The sequence below is a fragment of the Acipenser ruthenus genome, chromosome 26 (genome assembly GCF_902713425.1).
Source record: "Acipenser ruthenus chromosome 26, fAciRut3.2 maternal haplotype, whole genome shotgun sequence".
Lineage (NCBI taxonomy): Eukaryota > Metazoa > Chordata > Actinopteri > Acipenseriformes > Acipenseridae > Acipenser > Acipenser ruthenus.
In genome coordinates, this window is record NC_081214.1 from 4,225,954 (window position 1) to 4,246,015 (window position 20,062).

General features: G+C 39.3%; 2 protein-coding genes across 4 annotated transcripts in view; one reads left to right on the plus strand and one right to left on the minus strand.

Annotated features, from left to right (window-relative positions):
* Positions 1 to 90: 90 nt before the first annotated feature.
* LOC117430563 (ribosome maturation protein SBDS-like) lies at positions 91 to 3,519 on the minus strand. The gene is made up of 5 exons (XM_034050712.3): positions 3,183 to 3,519; positions 2,703 to 2,832; positions 2,363 to 2,563; positions 1,757 to 1,921; positions 91 to 1,235 (listed from the first exon to the last, which is right to left on the minus strand). The coding sequence occupies exons 1-5, from the start codon at positions 3,308 to 3,310 to the stop codon at positions 1,107 to 1,109; spliced, it is 753 nt and encodes a 250-aa protein (XP_033906603.1). The 5' UTR covers positions 3,311 to 3,519; the 3' UTR covers positions 91 to 1,106.
* A 112-nt stretch (positions 3,520 to 3,631) lies between these two features.
* LOC117963254 (S-adenosyl-L-methionine-dependent tRNA 4-demethylwyosine synthase TYW1-like) overlaps positions 3,632 to 20,062 on the plus strand; it is a 57,803-nt gene continuing 41,372 nt past the window's right edge. Inside the window, exons 1-7 of one of the 3 annotated variants that reach the window (XM_059001437.1) lie at positions 3,632 to 3,871; positions 4,150 to 4,295; positions 4,516 to 4,656; positions 5,324 to 5,425; positions 6,461 to 6,655; positions 7,197 to 7,478; positions 8,711 to 8,827. In XM_059001437.1, the coding sequence (XP_058857420.1) occupies positions 3,799 to 3,871; positions 4,150 to 4,295; positions 4,516 to 4,656; positions 5,324 to 5,425; positions 6,461 to 6,655; positions 7,197 to 7,478; positions 8,711 to 8,827 (1,056 nt within the window). In that variant the 5' untranslated portion in view covers positions 3,632 to 3,798. Of the gene's footprint in view, positions 3,872 to 4,149; positions 4,296 to 4,515; positions 4,657 to 5,323; positions 5,426 to 6,460; positions 6,656 to 7,196; positions 7,479 to 8,710; positions 8,828 to 8,872; positions 8,882 to 20,062 lie in introns of those variants that run through there. The other 2 variants (XM_059001438.1, XM_059001439.1) reach the window with 2 other exon arrangements.

Below are 20,062 nucleotides of genomic sequence, written 5' to 3' on the forward strand. Positions count from 1 at the left end.
AGCAGTGTTTTCCCAACACTTCACTTCACAAATCTGGATCTTCACCAGCTAGCTTGTGAGCAACCACAGATGAAATCGCCCGATAAAGGGTTCTATGTTATCTTGTTTTATTTAAGAGCAGTGAGGTTTACAAAAGAAACACATTTTGGCATTTTTTAAATAAGTAATATAAATGGTATTAGTTGAAATACAAACTTATAAACTGCAGGTTTCCATCTGCATTAAACTCTACACGTTTCTGCACTGCATAATAATGTACAGCATCCTCTTAATAGACCTGCATTACCATTCAATTCAAATGTACTTTGGGGATTCATATAATACATCCATTTCAGTCAGTAGTACTAACCAGCACCAGGAAAGCAGAATTAAGAATCTCTTTATATTACTTAGTCTGGCTAATCATGCAAGAAGATTTATACTGAAAACACAAAAGTGGAAGGCATGACATGGTTTACTTGTACTGCTTTAAAACAACCAAAGGTTATTTAACATGGGGAATGTACCATTTGAGTGCTCCTTTCATAAAGGGTTGACTAATTGTAAAATTAAATTAATTCTTACACCCCAATGTAAAGCAGCATAACCAAGTTCCACGTTGCGCCATTTCTTAATAGTATTTGTATTATTAACTCCACTAATAATAATACATCAGAAGGAAGCATAAAGCAAATGAGAAAAAGTGGCAACAAGTTTATCCTATATCCTCAGTGTAGTTTCCCACAGTCTAAGAGCATCTGCTCACCCATACTTACTGCACCTTGATTTATAACAAACCAGTACATTACAAATAAGAGGATCATGTGAACTGTCCAAAACCTTACTGAAATGTATGGGAGAATGGCGATTGCCACTGATCAACAAGTATAAGACTGATGGGTAAGCGCTATTAAAAATACACATCGTACTTCTACAAAAAATACTTCCAATACGTTTTATGTAGCAACACTGGGAAACCAACTTTGTTAATAATGGAATGAGGATTTTTTTTTTGCATTCAACACAGCAATAAAACATTTCCATCCATATATAAGGTTTCCATTTTAATGGGAGCACAAGCTGTGTATAGCGGCTGTAGTGTGGGGAAGCATGCAGGCTGGTGGTTTTCACTCAAACTTCTCCTCCCCTTCCTCCACATCCTTCAGACTGAGCACCTCCAACGTGCCTTTCCCCTTCGTTTCACAGCGGATCAGCTCGTCAACCTCCCTGAAGCAGCCGGGGTCAATCAGACACACCTACAGGAGCAAATCACGACTGAAGGTTAAACCCTTCTTTACAGGACAAAAACAACACGATGGTATGCAACACAAGTGATACAGTCACTGATGTCTTAGAACGAAATTTATTACTAAAAATATTTCATCGAATGGAACAAAATCTGACCTGAATGACTTTAAAATCACATCAGAATCACTCTTCCTCCTAAAAATGGTACTTACTACAATTTAAAAAAAAAAAGTTTTTACAAGATTACAATTGGCTAATAGCTAGCTTTTCATTTATTTTCATCTCGGGAAAGCTGGGTTAGAATCTGTTTTAGGTCACAAATTAAACTGGTTTAGTGACAAATGGCTGTATCTCCTGAGGCCCAGAACTGAATGGCAAAAATTGTTCAGGTCAGATTTTAGGCGCTATTGGTGAAGACGAGCAACATGCCGTTGCCCCTCACCTTTTTTTTGTGGGCACTAAATTCACATGAAAATTCATGAAAGGTGATCCTAATAAAAAAATTAAAAAAGTATTTGTAGTCTCTAACCATTTCCAGCTGCTCATCGAAGTCTTCGCTCTCAATCACTTTGATGAGTGGTTTGAGTTTCTCCTTCAGTTTCTTCCCCTCCTTCGCTGGCAGCATGAACCGCAGCCTCATGTGTGCACGCTGAATCTGCATAGACTCCTTCAGCTGCCGGATCACTTCCAGAGCCTGAAACAGTAGGAGTCACACGCTGCTGTTCACTGCTTACATGTTAGTAGGAATGGACTGAGAGGACATGTAACCCAGAACAATTCAGACACCTTGCAGAATCTTCACATCCTGTGGCACAGTCCAAATTTGATCAGGATCTTCGCGTCAGACGTTATAATTTATTTGTATCGCTAAAAAAACTCCAGGGATGGGAATAAGACTCCTGTTACATAGCAGTTTGCGCCATTCCTATTTTTACTATGAGTTTAATACCGATACCCTGAGACTAATCGAGCTTGTATTAAAACTTGGAGTGCGTGAATCTGTTATGAAATAGGAGTCTTGTTTTCATCCCTGAACTATCAATGACACTAAACTATACATGCCATAGAACACAGTTACAGCTGTGGCTACATAAGGTTCTGCCGTGGATTTTCTCACTGAAACCCCTCACCTCACCTGTTGCTTGGTGCTCTGGTTGGCTTTGACAGAGTAGTGGATGTCCTTCATTGCTCGCTCAATCAGATTGACTGTGTAGGGTCTCTTGGTCTCTGGGTTCACACATTTTTCTGCCACTATGGTTGCAATATCTCTGAACATCAGCTCCAGTTGTGTGTGCCGTTCCTTGTCTGAAACTTGAAGTTCACCTTTTGCCAGGATCTTCAAAGATAAACAATTATATATATTATATATATATATACATATTATATATATATATATATATATATATATATATATATATATATATATATAATGCCAGGCAAAACTTCTTCCCAAATGATTAGTAGACCTTACTCACTTGTTTACATATTTCTGTCAGGTCATCTGTACCAAATGCTTTGACAAAGTCTTCCTTTTTTGCCACTTGTCCTTTTGAGACGTTTACAAAAACGGAATGGGTTTGCAGGACTTCATCGAGGTCCTTCTCACTGAAAATAATAGTAATACCATGTAGTACTATTGGAATAGTAACGTCCAGTCACTAGCCAACTGCCCCCTAACGATGACGCGTCACAAGTTAAAGATCTTTGTCTTGAATTTATTACCAACGTAACAACACAATAGTGACATTATAAAACTATTTTACTCAGCCCCTGAAACTGTACTGTAAGTCAAGTTAAAATACTAAATGGATAATATCTTTAACATATAACATCTGTTAAAAAAGACAGCAGATAACCGGTGATTATAAATGGTGAAATACCAATTTTCTCCTGTTTATATTCGAATGCGCGGGTCTAAATATGATATTTGAATAATAATACATTTAAGAACTTACACCCCAGCCCTCCAGTTCATCACTTTATTTTTATAGCAGGCGATCTCGAATCTCTTTCCTCCTTTTTTCATTCTCACGACAGCCACATTTGTGAGCCGAATCTGGTTAGTTGGTGTGAAAATCGACATGTTTTAGTTAGTTGAGGGAAGAAAAAAAGATTAGCAACTGCGTTGTTCCGCTCACAACTGTTTACATCTGCGTGTCACAGAGATTGCACGGCGTTGCATTGCTTGGTCTCGCTTCAAAAGGGTTCCGGAGTAAACAAGCGTGAGGAAATAACAGTTCCCAATTTAACATTTTATTAGATAAAGTTAATTTTTTTCTTCATTGCTAAAAGGAAAGCCCGCTGTCAAAAAAAACGAGGCAAATGCTAAATAATTCTACGAAAACAGCCGCATGAAACACCGCACCACATTTTTATAAAGCCCTTTCCTTTTGTTTAAATAAAGTTTTTTTCCACCCACAATGCACAGTTCCTAACAATATGGCCGCCTGTTGTTAAGGGTTGCTGGAATTATTATTATTTTAACTTTTAATCATTATTGTTCAATCATAGTTGCAAGGGCTGGCAAGTATTGGAAAAATACAAAACGATTCGACAATACTACATCACATAATGATATTATATTGGGCTGCTTTGATAGTGTTGCAACTATCATTAGAGGCGTTTGCACTAGTGCAGGAAGAGGGTACGTATTGGCCGCTCAAACTGCACCACAAAACACTCCTGGCTTTGTAGACATTACAAATATATGTTATTTATAATAATTAACAATCGAAAAGGGCTTCCCGTGACACTGCATGCGTGTTGCTCCATCCACAACCTTTATAGAAGTTCAACAGTTTGTGTGCAAAGCTACATTGATATATTAGGGTTGTTTTGTACAGTATGTTTCATTCACAGCATGGTTGTGTTGTTCATTGTTTATACATCACAAAGCAGAACACGTTGCCATTTGCGTTGCAGATGCAGCAGCAGCAGAAGAAGATTTTTGGAGTTCTCTTTATTACACGTGTTTCATATCGCTATGGCAAAACAGAGTCTACATTTACTCTGTGGGAGGTGTATGCGTTGGTGTTTGGATGCTTCTTCGGATGATTCTGACTAAGAAGGTAATCAGTTACAAATATGTATACAAATATCTTAATAGTTCGTAATCAATTCACTAATATTAACAAAATGATTAAAAGTTTTAACATGTTTCTGTCTAGGCTTTTTAGTCCTCCCTGGTCCTTGATATGGCTCTTTCATTAAAGGGCTGGAGAGCTGTTTTATTGTGCTCTACTTATTGTATAAAACCATTTCAAGCACGTTTCTGTTTGTGTTCCTTAGAAGAAAGAGATCAGTAAAATTGGCTCTGCAACTTCATCCGTCAGTCATGTGAAGGAAAATGGCCATACGCTCCAGAAAGAGCAGGAGATTCATGTCTCAGGGGTGAAGATTTTCTTTGGGTCTCAGACTGGAACAGCAAAGGTACAAGGCATTTTATTACTGCAGTAATACCGTAATCCCAGGAGCCAGAATTCTGTGTGAAGCAGCAGTCCGGTGAGATGTCAGGTTAATCTCTTACATCGAACCAATAAAACATCATGCTTAGAGGTTGGCATATATGTTAGCGATCATAATCATAACCTAGTAATTCATCATACAATTTTTAGTTTTTACAAAAACTTTACAGCAAGAATTGCAGTGCATTTACTGAGATGAGTCATTGTGGTTTACAAGTAGTACTGCAGAAGATTAATCCTGCCTTTAAAAGCAATAAAATCTAGCCCTTAGGCTCTGCAAATGGAGATAACTCCCGTTGCATACAGTTTGATCCATTCCTGGTTTTACTATGAGTTTAATAACATTCATCTGAGCTTGTTACCTATACAGTGTGGCTAAAGCATGTATTAAAACCTGGAATGGATGAAACTGCTATGCATTAGGAGTCTTATTTTCATCCCTGGGCTCAAAGATATTCAAAGCTGCTATATAGAGCTTGTGATGAAAACATTTCACCTGGAAGATTCTTGAAAAGCAGCAGTTCATTGTTTGGGAGTGCAGTGGTTTAAAGCCCAGCGATGTTTGAAAGTCAGTGAGATCACTGAAGCTCAGAATCTGCTCACTGTAACAGTATACTTTACATGTGCACCAGGGATTTGCAAACGATCTTGCCAAGGATGTGGAGACTTTGGGTCTGCCTGCTGAAGTCAATGACCTGAAGGGTTATGATCCGGATGACAGTCTGCCAGATGAGGTGGGTGCTTTTCAGTTCTTTTACATTAGTACTTTGAATGCTGTTGGCATGGATGTTGATTGCTGAGAATTCGTTCGCTGTAGCCCTTGCTGTTAAAGATTCCTTTTGTTTTGCTGGCAATAACAAGCAGCACTATACATAGTGCTGGTTTTACTGTGAGTTTAATCAGACACACCTGCGCTTGTTACCTATACACTGTGAAACTGCTTTGCAGTAGGAGTTTCCATCCCTGTTAAACTGGGCATCTCAGAACCTCTTGGGATGAGCGTTCTGTTGTAATTATATATATATATATATATATATATATATATACACACACACACACACACAAACATCATATGTGTATAGCATACTGCGTGGGTCTGTGAAGTGTGACAAATTGATTACTTTTCATCAATATCCAATCCTAGGGAAGCATGCTGAGAGTGAAATGAATAGCTGATACGCCGAGGGAACACTTCTCACAATGTTGCAAGATTTGTTGCACTGAATGTTAAGGACTTGAGATTTGCTAAGCAGGGTGGATCTGAGGTTCCTGACTGACCCAGATTCAGGTTGAGGGACATTAACTTCATCGATCTGTGCTGGCTTTCCGATCAGCCCCAGCGCGGTTCTCAAAATGACATCAAATGTGTTGAGCGTTGTCTTTTCAGAAATAATAGGGTTGTATGCAAGCTGACAGCGTGCCGGTGTGGAGCTCCGTAATTAGTTTGCAAGACGCTGGAGCTGTGCATTTATTTTACACACATCATTATCATTACCACTATTTTTAGTTATGCTGTTTCTTTCCGCTTCAGAGACTATTTTTAATTCATCACACTAATGACCCAGACTGCCCCCCCTTTTTCCTGTCCTTGGCCAACAGTCATTAACCATGTGTTTGCAAAGCTGGGTCTGCAACTGGTACCTCTGCACTCTGAACTAGGGCTTTTACACTGTGATGATGTAATGAATGCTTTATGTGTACAAGCAAAACTCTCCATATAGTATCTAAACAATTGGACTATACCAGGCTTGTTTTTTTTTCCCCTCTAGACTACAAGCAGAGCTGTTTGTGTGTTCATCCTGGCCACTTATACAGACGGGCAGCCCACAGAGAATGCAGAGTGGTTCTGTAAGTGGCTGCAGGAAGCATCAAATGATTTCAGATATGGCAAATCATACCTAAAAGGTCTGAGATACGCAGTGTTTGGATTGGGAAACTCTGTTTACATCGGCCACTACAACACTGTAAGTACTGCGGTATCGCATAGTCTGTATTTCACTATTGCAAACGTGGGGTTACTGGCCCTCTGAACTTCTTAAGTGGGTAAAAATATACAATAATATAAAGTTACAATGAAATTTGACACCAATCCATCTGTCATTTTTACATATTTACATTGTGATTCTGTCGATGTAAGGTATTGCGATTTTGAATGATCCTGGTGTCTCTAAGTTTGTATTACAGCTGTGGGATATGGGTATACTTGTTATAAAGAATCATAGTGATCCCTGTAAAATTAGCATTTCTAATTTCTGAGTTAAATTAAAAAGTTCTGTATGATTGATTTTTTCCCCCTCCAAAGAACCTCACTGAGATATATGCAACGCCCAATTATTGTTATCCAAAACAGCCAATGCTAAATTCCTCTTCTTCCAGTTTTTATCTTTACACTTGTCATGCTGGATTTGTGATAGCGATGATGTGCATAGCCAGTTCAGCCACCCTTTTACTGGGGAGCTTGTCAGGATTTGCAAGACTAACAGTGTTTCCGATTGTGTTTGGAAGGTGAGTAAGAACGTGGACAAGTGGCTGTGGATGCTGAGTGGCAGCCGGATCATGACCCGTGGACAGGGAGACTGCAACGTGGTGAAGAGCAAGAGCGGCAGCGTGGAGGGAGACTTCAAGGCCTGGAAATCCACGTTCCTGAGCCGCCTGCAGGCTCTCGTGAGGGGAGAGAAGCAAGCTTGCAGTGGGGACTGTAAGAAGGGAAAGTGCAAGAATAAGAAGCACCAGCACAGTGAGGAGAACAAGCAGAACGCCGGGACACAGGAGGAGCACAGTTCAGAGGTGAGGCTGACTGATAAGATCACAGCTGCTTTTCATTTTTTAAATGTAGCGCTCATGAAAGCTGTGGGATAGAAACTGCCAACAGCCACCTGTTCAACAGAGACCTGGGATTGTTCATTGTGCTGACTTGTGTGGTAGGTTTGTGATGGAGAAAGCCAAACTGTATCTTTCTGCTCAGTATTTTTTGATAAATCGTCTAAATCGTCCTCCTGGAATGAAGAATCTGTTTTGTGATTAATTGGCAGACGTTGGAATTTTGCTAATTGTTTCATATTGCCGATGTAAGAAACTGCTCCACTAATTAAGGTGTCTTTTGTTCTTTTCTAGTTTAATTGCTTGACAAGCTGCAAGTACTGAATAGAACTACATATCCACCCACTGGGATATCTCTGCTGTATTTTTAATATGTGTTCAGATGGGGAATATTCCTCAACAGAACATGCTTTTAACAGGAATTCAAATAACTTACACACTGAAATCCAACAGTTTAAAGAATATAATCAAACTTTATTTTATTCATAAACACATTCTTAACTCAGGAGTTAAAAGGGACCATAATTTCTTGCTGAATTTTAAAGAATAGCTGTTATGTATTCAAATTCCAGCACGTACTGTACTCATTCTGGTTGGTAGGATTCCTAGAAGAATCAACCCACACAGAATCAGTACTTGCATTTAATTCATACTTCAATCTCCTGCTGCTTTTATTTACCATTCTAGCACTAACCTTGTTTCAAACAGATTTTGTATTTATCAGCCAGCGTTGTGTCCCGGTTAGCGGTACTCCTTTTCATTCTGTTTGGTAACGGGCAGCTTACATTTTCACACTGTGATATTATGAGCATGTGTGTATTTGTGGATTTGTACTGTGGGGGCTGCCAATGCAATACAGTGTCTGTTTGCATAACATTCGCTGCACAGATATCCTGCAGTACAGTGAAAGGCTTGGCAGGGACACACGTTGTGGTGTCTAATGAATTGATCCGGACAGCGGTGGATCTAAATACTGCTGCTGTTTAGAGCATTGAGATGTGGCCTTTGTGTGAAAAACAAACAGAGACAGCAAGCCTCTTTTAGTGCACTTCTGTCTGTACAAACATGGAACGTGCCAGGATGGCTCCCCATATTTAAACATACAGCACAATTTTGTATCTGTGTGTATCGGTAAGTATGCTGTATGTCTTGCGCTGTGATAATAGAGGCAGTGTGATTGCATTGTGATTTGTCTGCAGGAGATTTTTGAGACCAGTAGCGAGGAAGACTCCAGTCACGAGGAAGAAGCCTCTCGGGGATCTGTGATTGATGTTGAAGATCTGGGCAATGTCATGAACCATATGAAGAAAGCCAAGGTAATTACTGTGCTGGTGGGGTGGGTCATCATGAACCACATGAAGAAAGCCAAGGTAATTACTGTGCTGGTGGGGTGGGTCATGTAGGACTGCACTTTCCAATGGATGGCTCAAGAGACATACATGGCTGATTGAGCTCCATAGTACTTTTGATTTAGAAGTGAAGTGGCCAGTTTAAGGTTTGAAAAAACCAACTGAGTCTTTAGTAAGTGCAGTAGAGCCTGCCATATCAGATCCTGTAAGACACGATCCTCTCTATTATCCAGTGGACCTCTGGCATGTATTTGCACATGCTGTTCCCAACTGAACAGTGCTGATGGAAACTGATCAATGCACATTTTAATATGGGTCTAAAAGGTAAACTCCGCTCTTAGCAGGACAGAATAGTTTCACTGATTTTCTTTCTATAGTATACATGCAGTATCGTACGTTGGTGTTTTAGACACACTGATGTGCCTGACATTGAACATTTTATAATTCCCCAGCATAAATACAGCATTAACTACAATGTAATATTCCCTTTGAGATCCGATATATTTACATAGCCGATGGACCCCTGGAACCAATTAAATCGGATATGACAGGTTCTGCTGTATAGTCAAAATGATATAGAATGGGCTGAATGCCAAACGTTTAATGAACGAAAAGCCATCTTTCTCTTAATGTAGCATAATGATCCAATTCTGCATTATTGATTGGAATTTATTAGATTTCTGTACAGGGGCAGTGTTTTTTTTTTCTCAAATATATGTGTAAAGGAAGCAAGTAATGAATCGAAAGTAGAGCTCTTTCCAGTCTGTATGTAACCCATTGCAATCCCTAAAGCGCACCTCTCAGTACTCCAGTTTGAGTTAAGTGTTTCATCTTTTACTGCACGCTGAAGTGCTGCTCCCTGACATTCTCCATACATATTGCAGTGCCTATCTACCTGGGAAGTGTGGCATGAATATAAAAAGGGTCATAGGTCACAGAGACTTATTCTGCTGGGATGTTGATAAATATGCTGTTTTATTGAAACTGACAACTACGGATTGAAATGATAGGCAGTGGACTCAACTAGTCATATCATATTAATTAATTATTAGTGCTGGCTTGGTTTGGAGGAATCTAACTTTGACAGAACACCTGTGAAATGTTGCTTTTTTTGATCTGTGTATTTTTAGTATCTCCCTCTGCGCATTGGAGTTCAGATTCATAAACGCACCCTGACAGAGAGAGAGTGGCTGCACATTTAGAAGGCATGAAGGCCAGTGGAGCGGCAAGCTGTCTACATCCTTTATTAAATCGTGGGTGGCTTTGTGGCATGTTATTTCCGTTATGGGGACATTTTTCACAGATGGCGAATTATCAGTGGCTAGTCTGTGTCTCATTTGCATCATTTCATTGGGAAGATCTTCCTGCTCTCAGTTATGGTACGAAGGCAGTCCAGGTAAATCGATTTGACTTCCAACCTTCATGAGCTTCTCGGAGCCCGAAATCAAAGAGCGTAAAGCACGGTGTTGGGCAACTAAATGATCCTGACAACTTCATCAAGCATCAAAGCTATTTGTTTTCAGTCTGCTACTGTTACACGGTTATTGGTGCATGTCCAAATATAAAGACAGCATCGGGGGAGAATGTAATCATGCATTTAAATGGTGTCAAACTGTTTCTCTGGTCTCCACCTCCTCTTATTCTGGTTCTAATAAATTCAGCAGTAACTGTAATCAGAGAAGTACATTATTATCCTGCTGTGAAGACTGGAAGCCCCATCGGAAAACCTAATTAATTCCAGTAATTAAACAATTTGTTGTGGTTTAGAAAACACATGAGAATTTGTATTGATTTCCCTCTGCAGGTAATTGCTAATAATAAAAGGTTCTGAAAAATGAATCGGTAACTGTTGTAGACACATTTCCGTGCATGGTACAGTATATTCGATGCACTATACCTGTACCTAGCAGTGACACTATATACCTCGTTCATTTCCATACGTTTCCAGAAGTAATTCTTCCACTCTAGCTGTAATGGAAAAGCTTTTTAGACGTAAATGAAAAAGTACCAAAGCAATGCTTGTTTCAGTTATAAAGATGCTATTGTGAAAGCATGATTCCTCTAACATCGGACTGTGCTCTTGCTTTATATTCAATTGAAATGGGGAAACGATGGCAAGCTGATGGAGGTCGTCTCCCCTTCCGTCTTGCTTGTAGTCTGATAAACTCGCTTTACAGTTTCCTGTAATCTGATGCAAATACTCATAGCTGCCAAAAACAGCTGTTGAATCAATATTCCCATCTGGGAAGTGCGCTGAGAAATGGATAGGTTTAGGCTGACAGAAAACAATACAAAGTGTAAACAGAAATTGTGCTTGATCCCGTTTGCCTTTTGAAAAGCTGCTGTATCAGAAAGATGCTCTGCAGCTGCGTAGCATTAAGTCCATATTCAATATAGCCCCTGGGGATCGCTTTGTGACTCTGGATGTAGTCATTTCAAGTTGATTCAATGGCGTGCCAAGTCTTTAATGAAGATGGCTACATACATTTAAAGGAGTGCTAAGCAAGGTTTTTGAAATCCATTTTCTTACCTCTCGTGAGCACTAGCAATGTGTTACCACTGCCCTGCCCCTTTAATTCTTGCGAGAGTCTCTTGTTTTTTGCTTGTATTTTTTATTACAATTTGTTTTATGCAGATATTTCAAAGACAACACTTTAGGTGAAAAGTTGTTTCCTGTAACCGTACTGCTCCATGTGTTCTTTAAGAATTAAAAGTTTCTCAGCACAGTGAAAGCAGGGCTAATATCAGTTTAACAAGGTAAGAAACAATGATCCTTTTGAAGGGAGAATTAAACAAGCTGGTTTTGGAGTGTTTTAAAGCTACAATTTGATAGAATTGGTTTGAGTTTGCTGCTTTATTTCAGGGGAGAGGTTAGCCTTGTGTGCAGTGTCCTATTGAATTTATAAGGAAGCTGGCTTTGGGCTTGATTTCAATGAGATGTTTGCTCAAAAGCACGCATCTGCTTGACAAATGAAACCCTTCATGGATAGCAGGTTTGTCCAACTTGAATACAAGATTGTTTTAGGGTTATGAGGACACAGCCGTATGGGGCACCACCTTTACTAAAGCTATGCCTTCACACTTTGCTCAGTAGTAAAAAAAAAAAAAAAAAAGCAAACTAGCCCCCTACATGTGCCATACGCTTTGGTGTATATAAAGTGATACTGCAGGGAAAAACAAAAAATACCTTAGACAACTTACTTTAGTTACCTGATTTGAATGCATTCATTTCTGGGTGAGATACTGCATAGGAACCATACCGATCATATGCAGTTGGTATTTAATTTTAAGACCTAGCATTATTATAGGATATGAGCATTTTTCAGTACTGCCACAAGGGGGCAGGAGAGGAAGCAGCATTTTGTAACTATACACACCGTTGATTTATACAAACTATATTTACATGGTGGCACTGGCTGTCGACACACAGATGTTTTTAAGGTAGTATTGCTTGAATAGTAGTTGGGTATACAGTAAGCTAGTCTGTGTTTTCTATGGCTGCAGAGGAACCAACAGATACAAAGAACTGTGACATTCTGTACATGCAATAACCCAAACACTAATTGCTAATAGGCGTTTTGTATAGCATACATTATGTCAAGTCTTTGTCCATGTGCCTTGCCCTCATGAGGACTGTGCCTTGTTCTTATGAGGAATGTGCCTTGCCCTCATGAGGACTGTGCCTTGTTCTTATGAGGAATGTGCCTTGCCCTTATGAGGAATGTGCCTTGCCCTCATGAGGAATGTGCCTTGCCCTTATGAGGAATGTGCCTTGTTCTTATGAGGAATGTGCCTTGCCCTCATGAGGACTGTGCCTTGTTCTTATGAGGACTGTGCCTTGCCCTCATGAGGACTGTGCCTTGTTCTTATGAGGAATGTGCCTTGCCCTTATGAGGAATGTGCCTTGCCCTTATGAGGAATGTGCCTTGCCCTTATGAGGAATGTGCCTTGCCCTTATGAGGAATGTGCCTTGTTCTTATGAGGAATGTGCCTTGCCCTCATGAGGAATGTGCCTTGTTCTTATGAGGAATGTGCCTTGCCCTCATGAGGACTGTGCCTTGCCCTTATGAGGAATGTGCCTTGCCCTTATGAGGAATGTGCCTTGCCCTTATGAGGAATGTGCCTTGCCCTCATGAGGACTGTGCCTTGCCCTTATGAGGAATGTGCCTTACCCTCATGAGGACTGTGCCTTGCCCTTATGAGGAATGTGCCTTGTTCTTAAGAGGAATGTGCCTTGCCCTCATGAGGACTGTGCCTTGCCCTCATGAGGAATGTGCCTTGTTCTTATGAGGAATGTGCTTTGCCCTCATGAGGACTGTGCCTTGTTCTTATGAGGAATGTGCCTTGTAAACTCCATAAAATAATAAAGGAAATAAAAATAAACAATAACAGATTCAATTAAAGCGCTTTGTGATGGTGGTCCACTATGAAAGGCGCTATATAACATAACGATTGATTGATTGATAATATTATTATGTTATTATTTTTGGGTAGATACAGATTGGTGTTTTTGCAACTAATTTAAAGCTACTGTACAAAACGGTGACAACAAATGTGATTGGACTGGATTAGACTGCAGAGTGTGATACTGAAACGCTGTTCGCTGCAGATTAATGAACAAGAGAACTGAGGGGATATCTGCTGGTAAGGGTCTCGGAAACTGAAGAGCAAGCAAGCTCATTTCCTATGGCTGCCGTTTAGTATGATAACGTTTAATGAGTTCTTCAAGGTTGGCATGCTGTCCAAGGTTGTGAGCTAGAGAAGAAACAGAGGCCAATCTAGGACTCTAGGGTGGAAAGCAATTAATCTTGCATTGAAACATACGCACGGACTTATCTGACAACTGTTGACATGCGCTCTGAATTGAATTGATTACTGTAACACCGTAAAATGGTGTTTTGAGGGTTCTGTTGCGTCAGAAGTAGATGGAAAGAACACAAATGCTAAAGATGTGTCCCGGGAAATAATGATTTTAAATTCCTGAAAATTAAGCTATTACATGTTAAAAGGCTGTCTTGTTTTCTTCAAAGGTTTCCTTGTGTTGATGCTTAAAATATTATAGAATGACACCTTTGTATGTATTCTGAGATACTGAAATACATGCAGTATTTTGCAGTCTCCTATACTGTCAGGGCCATGGGTTCAGATTTACATTTTCACTAGTGCCCAATTACTTTTCTGCCTCGTGGGCTCCTATCTCCCTGGCACAGTGTGCTATCACAGGGTGTGGGGAAAACGTTTGAATCTGATAAAAGCAAACCTATTGCTCATTTCAAAGTACCAGTCGTTAATCACAGGTAGAAAGATCCAGGAAAGAGGGGCTACATCTGGGAGATGGTGATAAAACTTGAATTACCATTCGTACCCAGCCAGTCACTGCTCGGTCTGTGTTACTGTTTTTATGTATTTAAAGATGCACACAATATATATATATATATATATATATATATATATATATATATATATATATATATATATATATATATATATATATAATGAGCCGACACATTTCAGTTTAAAGTTGGTTAAACTTTTAAATTGCACAATTAGGTTGTGCTGTGTGTATAATCTCAAAACAAATTGTCGCCTTTTAATCTGTAGACAGGTGAGTTTCGCATGGCCGATGCAGATCCACATTATAAACACATAAGCATAACAATAGTGTGTAACGTCGTCATGTAGAGTTTTAAAAAAAAAAATGGAACAGACATTTATTTTGAACGTGGTGACGCGAAGGGAATTGTCGGCTTTTAACTGGCCATTTACCATCATGTATGTTTTGCCTCATCTCAATTAAAATTTTTAAACCTCAACATCAATAGATCGAAGAATTGTAACAAGAGGATTTTTTTTTAAATTTAACCAGCTTTCAATTGAAATGTGTTGGTTCAGTGAGACCTTAAAGGAAAATTATTTGGAAACGCTGTATGAGTCCCATCCCTACTATATATATATATATATATATATATATATACACACACACACACTACCGGTCAAAAGTTTTAGAACACCCCCATTTTTCCAGTTTTTATTGAAATTTAAGCAGTTCAAGTCCAGTGAATAACCTGAAATGGTACAAAGGTAAGCGGTAAACTGCCAGAGGTTAAAAAAAAAAAGTTTAGGTTACCAAAAACTGAAAAATAATGTACATTTCAGAGTTATACAAAAAGGCCTTTTTCAGGGAACAAGTAATGGGTTAACAACTTACAGCTGTTCTGCAGCAATGGAAGTAAATCAAGCCTTGAAAGTTGATGCTAACAATTCCTACAGGTGTCCCAACTTTTGTTGATTACTTACAAACCCTCTGTCTGTATAAAAGCAGTGTTGGAACAGATTGTGTTACTACACCCTCTTAAGCATTATTTGGACAGTTTTGTACTGCAGGAAGTAGTATATTGCTCTCATAATGGCGAGAAAAAGGCAATTAACAAAGGAAGACAGACAGACCATTATAACCCTTAAAAGTGTAGGTCTTTCCTTTAGAGAAATTGCAAAGAAAGCCAAGGTGTCAGTGAGTACAGTTTCTTACACCATCAAAAGGCACTTGGAAACTGGAGGAAACTCTGACAGGAAGAGGTCTGGCAGACCCAAAGCCACAACAAAATCAGAAGACAAGTTTCTGAGAGTCAACAGCTTGTGTGATAGGCGGCTCACAGGACAACAGCTTCAAGCACTGGTCGAACTAAGCAAGTCTCAGTTTCAACTGTGAAGAGAAGACTTCGAGCTGCAGGTTTGACAGGTTGAGTGGCAGTAAGAAAGCCATTGCTAAGATGGCAAAATAAGGAAAAGAGGCTTGCCTGGGCCATGAAGCACCGCCAGTGGACTACTGAAGACTGGAAGAAGGTCTTATGGACCGATGAATCAAAATTTGAAATTTTTGGTTCATCACGCATGGTTTTTGTACGCCGTCGAGTAGGCGAAAAGATGGTTCCTCGGTGTGTGACACCATCTGTCAAACATGGAGGAGGAAGCATGATGGTCTGGGGCTCTTTTGCTGGATCCAGAGTCGGCGACTTGCACAGAGCGAGTGGCACCCTGAACCAAAACTGCTACCATAGCATTTTGCAGCGCCATGCAATACCCTCTGGTATACGCCTAGTTGGTCAGGGGTTCATCCTACAGCGAGATAATGACCCAAAACATACCTCCAGGCTGTGTCAGAACTACCTTCGAAGAAAAGAACAAGACGGTAGGCTTCAAATCATGGAATGGCCAGCACAGTCTCCAGACTTAAACCCCATCGAGCTGGTTTGGGATGAACTGGACAGAAGGGTGAAAGCAAAGCAACCTACAAGTGCAACACATTTGTGGGAACTTCTGCAACAGTGTTGGGAAGAACTTTCCGAACAATATTTGATTTCCATTGTAGAAAGAATGCCACAAGTGTGTTCGGCTGTTATATCTGCAAAAGGTGGCTACTTTGATGAGTCAAAAATTTAGATTCAATTTTGTTAAACAAAACGATTCCATGATTTATTTTTTTATCTCCAATTGTTTATTTGTTCTATACTTTAATTTCAGAGTACATTGAGACATTAAACTGCGTACATTTCAATAAAAACTGGAAAAATGGAGGTGTTCTAAAACTTTTGACCGGTAGTGTGTGTATATATATATATATATATATATATATATATATATATATATATATATATATATATATATATATCTTCAAAATCAATAGTTCTGCAATTCTACACAGTCAGCACAAGAAAACAATTCCATTTTTATTTGTTCTAGTACAATAATACAAACACTGTTTGTTCTGTGTTATATAACATTCGGAGACGGTTCTGCTATTGATTTTTTTTATTGCTGTATGTTAATACTCAGTAATGGAACGGCAAATAGAGCATAGCTCAGATGAAACTAATTAATGGCCCCTGCTTTAAAACCAGTGCTTCACACGGACACTCCAGCCCTACACTCAAAAAGGGAACTTCTTCAATGGAGTACAGAGGAGAGGTAAATTATTTAATTCAGGGAACACTTTATCAAACTTTCAACTCAATATTTGTTTTTGTGTCTCCTTACATAATAGCAGTGTGGACAGTGTGCTATTAGACGCTAATCTGATTTTTAAATCTTAAATGCAATCCATTGTTAGTTAGCCTACCATTCTAGATATTAGTATCAATAATGCCTCGCTAGCTACAGTGTGCTACATTTCACCCAACATGTCTAAGCAGAAGCCAAAAACAAGAAAAACTCATCCATATGTCGCGTGACTTCTGAATCCGTAGGTGATTTGCGGTGGATGGTTATTCCCATTGTTCTAGCTTAACTCGAGTGGATTGTGATGTCATTTATGATAATATGTCATGAGTAGAGTGTCCAATAAGAGACAACCAACACACAACATATTCACTTTAATGTAAGCCATGTAAACGAAGATTGTATTCAGCAGCTGCTATTAAACGTAAAGGTGGTGGTGTTTTTTAAACTGGAATATGGGGTGTGTTTTAATGCACAGGAGGATCTGAAACCCAGATAAGATGTACTGGAAGTTTTCAATGCCCTGCTGAGGAAGGCTGAGTCCCTGAAAATCTTTCCTAATGAGGCTTCATGTCCCTTTTGATTTAGAGAAATGAAATCTTGCACCAATGAACCAGGGTGCACTGCTTCTCCAATTAATGGCTTTATTGATGTTTGTAATAGTGCTGGTGCATTTCTGGAATTCATTTGACCGGAGTCTTCATTACATTAAATGTCAGTTTTAAATGAATTTGCGTAAGGCACAGCTGTCTGAGTTAGATGGTAACGTTCAAAGCATTGTCTCTGATTTAATAAGCATTTCAAGCCAGGAAAATGTCTTAATTGAGTGAAGGCAGTCCAAACACCACCATTGTTAAATCATAACCCAGTGCAGAATGATCTCATAATCACATCGTACAGGACCTGAAAGCTCCAAAATATTTGTATAAAAGTTTGGTGAAGGTGCAAAATCATGGCAGGTATCCTGCTTGCTATGTAGAGGGGGAGGAGAAGCTGGCCATTCCAGTCCTGGTCTTTGTTCCAAACCTGTTCTAAATTGTTTAACCAATTAAACCTCCATCCAGCCCCTGAAGTAGTTCATTATATCATTTTACCTGGTCGGACACGAGCAGTGCTTAAGGCCCCCTTTTTTTTTTTACTGAAGACCTGGAGTTGATGTAAGTTTGGAGAAGTTGGTAAAATGCAAGGCTTGGTTTTAATTTTAAACAGCGGTGGTGTTTAGATCCGCCGTGCTTTAGACCACTTAATAACCCCGGTTTTCTGTCTTTTATCCAGCTTTATTATTCCGTGTCATGTGCTGTGACAATAATGTTTGTTGCAGTATTTTTACATTCATTCTGTTCATTACCGCAATGCCTCTTCCCCGAGCTCTTCTGGGCTTCTGGCTGTTTGATCCATCATGTCTGGCCAGATTCACTCTGTACAGTGTTGATATTAAGCTCACTGCTGTTGGTAGGGAGTGCTTTGGGCATCTGATTGATAGAGGAGAATTCTGAAATACAAAACAAACACCACAACCTTTGCAAAATCACTGCTATCTATTTAATGGATATCGAATGGTTTTAGTCCAAAAATGTAACTATAAGGTGCAGAAATCCTACTTACACACAAACTATTCATTTCCAATCCACATAAAATATGAATTGCAAAGGAAAACCCCAGAAACTGAATCATAAACCAAAGTGTAATGCATGCAATCAATTGTCTTCAGATACCTTTTGCTATAAATCTCTCAGCAACCAGCATTTAATCCATTTATGCTGTTGTGTAATACATATATCGTTGTCCATTAGTAGAATACAGTAATGATTTTACAAAAGCCACAACAAAAACTTTTATTGATTTATTCTGGCGAGCTTTCAGTTTATGCAGTTGTGGTTACTGAATTTCATCTTGCTATTTGGTAGCTTTGCTATTCAACTATTCGTTCTTGCTATTAGGAAGGTCCCTTTAGAAACAAAATAGTTGACACATTTGGATTTTGATGAGGCTGTAATTAAGACAGCTTTCTCTTCTGGTTTCTTAATTAGTTTGTAAATGTTGCTTCGTTCAATCAATTACAGTACATTGTACTCTGTGATTTTTGGCTAGAGGACAATATCTGAGCTATCTGCAAGTCTATGGTTCACCTTGCCAATGGAAAGAGGTCTATACTGTTAAAGGTTCAGCTTTCAGAAAAGCCAGATGAAACTCATTACAAAATGCCTCCAGAAATCAAAACTGTGTAGACTAAGCTTACGTCTCATACAATATTCAAAGAATCAACCCATTCGATGTGCTGGTGGCATCCATTACGCAATGATGATCATCTTCTTGACAGTTGCTTGAAATAAACATTTAAACCCTCAGATAAAAGCATTTGAGAATAGTTAGATTCCTGTCAAAGTGGTACAGCTCTAGAATGTGCATCAGAGATAGAGGCGCTGCACTGACACTGAGTGAACCTATTGAATACATGGAACCTCTTTGGAAGAGCTGAGCAATTAATTACAAGGGGCATGGTCAAAGAGCGATATCATTGGACGCACAGGAAAAAGTTGAGCAATAAAAAGGAAAATTCAGTCTGACGCCACAATACAGTGTATACACTGTAGCTTGAATTAAAATAGATTTAGTTTTTTTAGTGTGTAATCTGAGGCGTGCTTTGGTGCAGAATTGGTACCGGAATGAGCCACAAACCACTGAAGTTTGGCTGCTTTTAGAATCAGACTGCATAGCTAAACGTTGCTAATCGGCCAGCTGCATCGTTCCCTTCTCAAATGTGCTCGTACTTCTTCATAAATGCCATACCCTTTCTCTGGCAGGAGTTTATCAATCATACGTCAGTGTCCTAGCGTCAGGTAATTTAATTCACTGAGCAGATGGGCATCAAGGGAACCATGCATCTGTAAAACAGCCAGAAGCATCAAGTCAGTGGTGTAAGAAAATGTTACATGTGACTTCCAGGAGGCAGCTTCTCTGTCCTAGGGTCTGCGATATTGCAGCTGTGGTCAATTATACTAGTTATAGAGATATAACACTGGTACAATATTTTACATTTCTAATATAGTAGAGTGACTTATAGAAAATTAATTGATTTATTGATCACAATGGCATTTTGTTTGCCTCAATTAAACAATCATTGATCAATTAACCTGACACCCTCCCGCTCACACCTCACTGGCTGGCTACCCAGAAGCACTTGCTGTCCTTTTCTAGACCACAGCT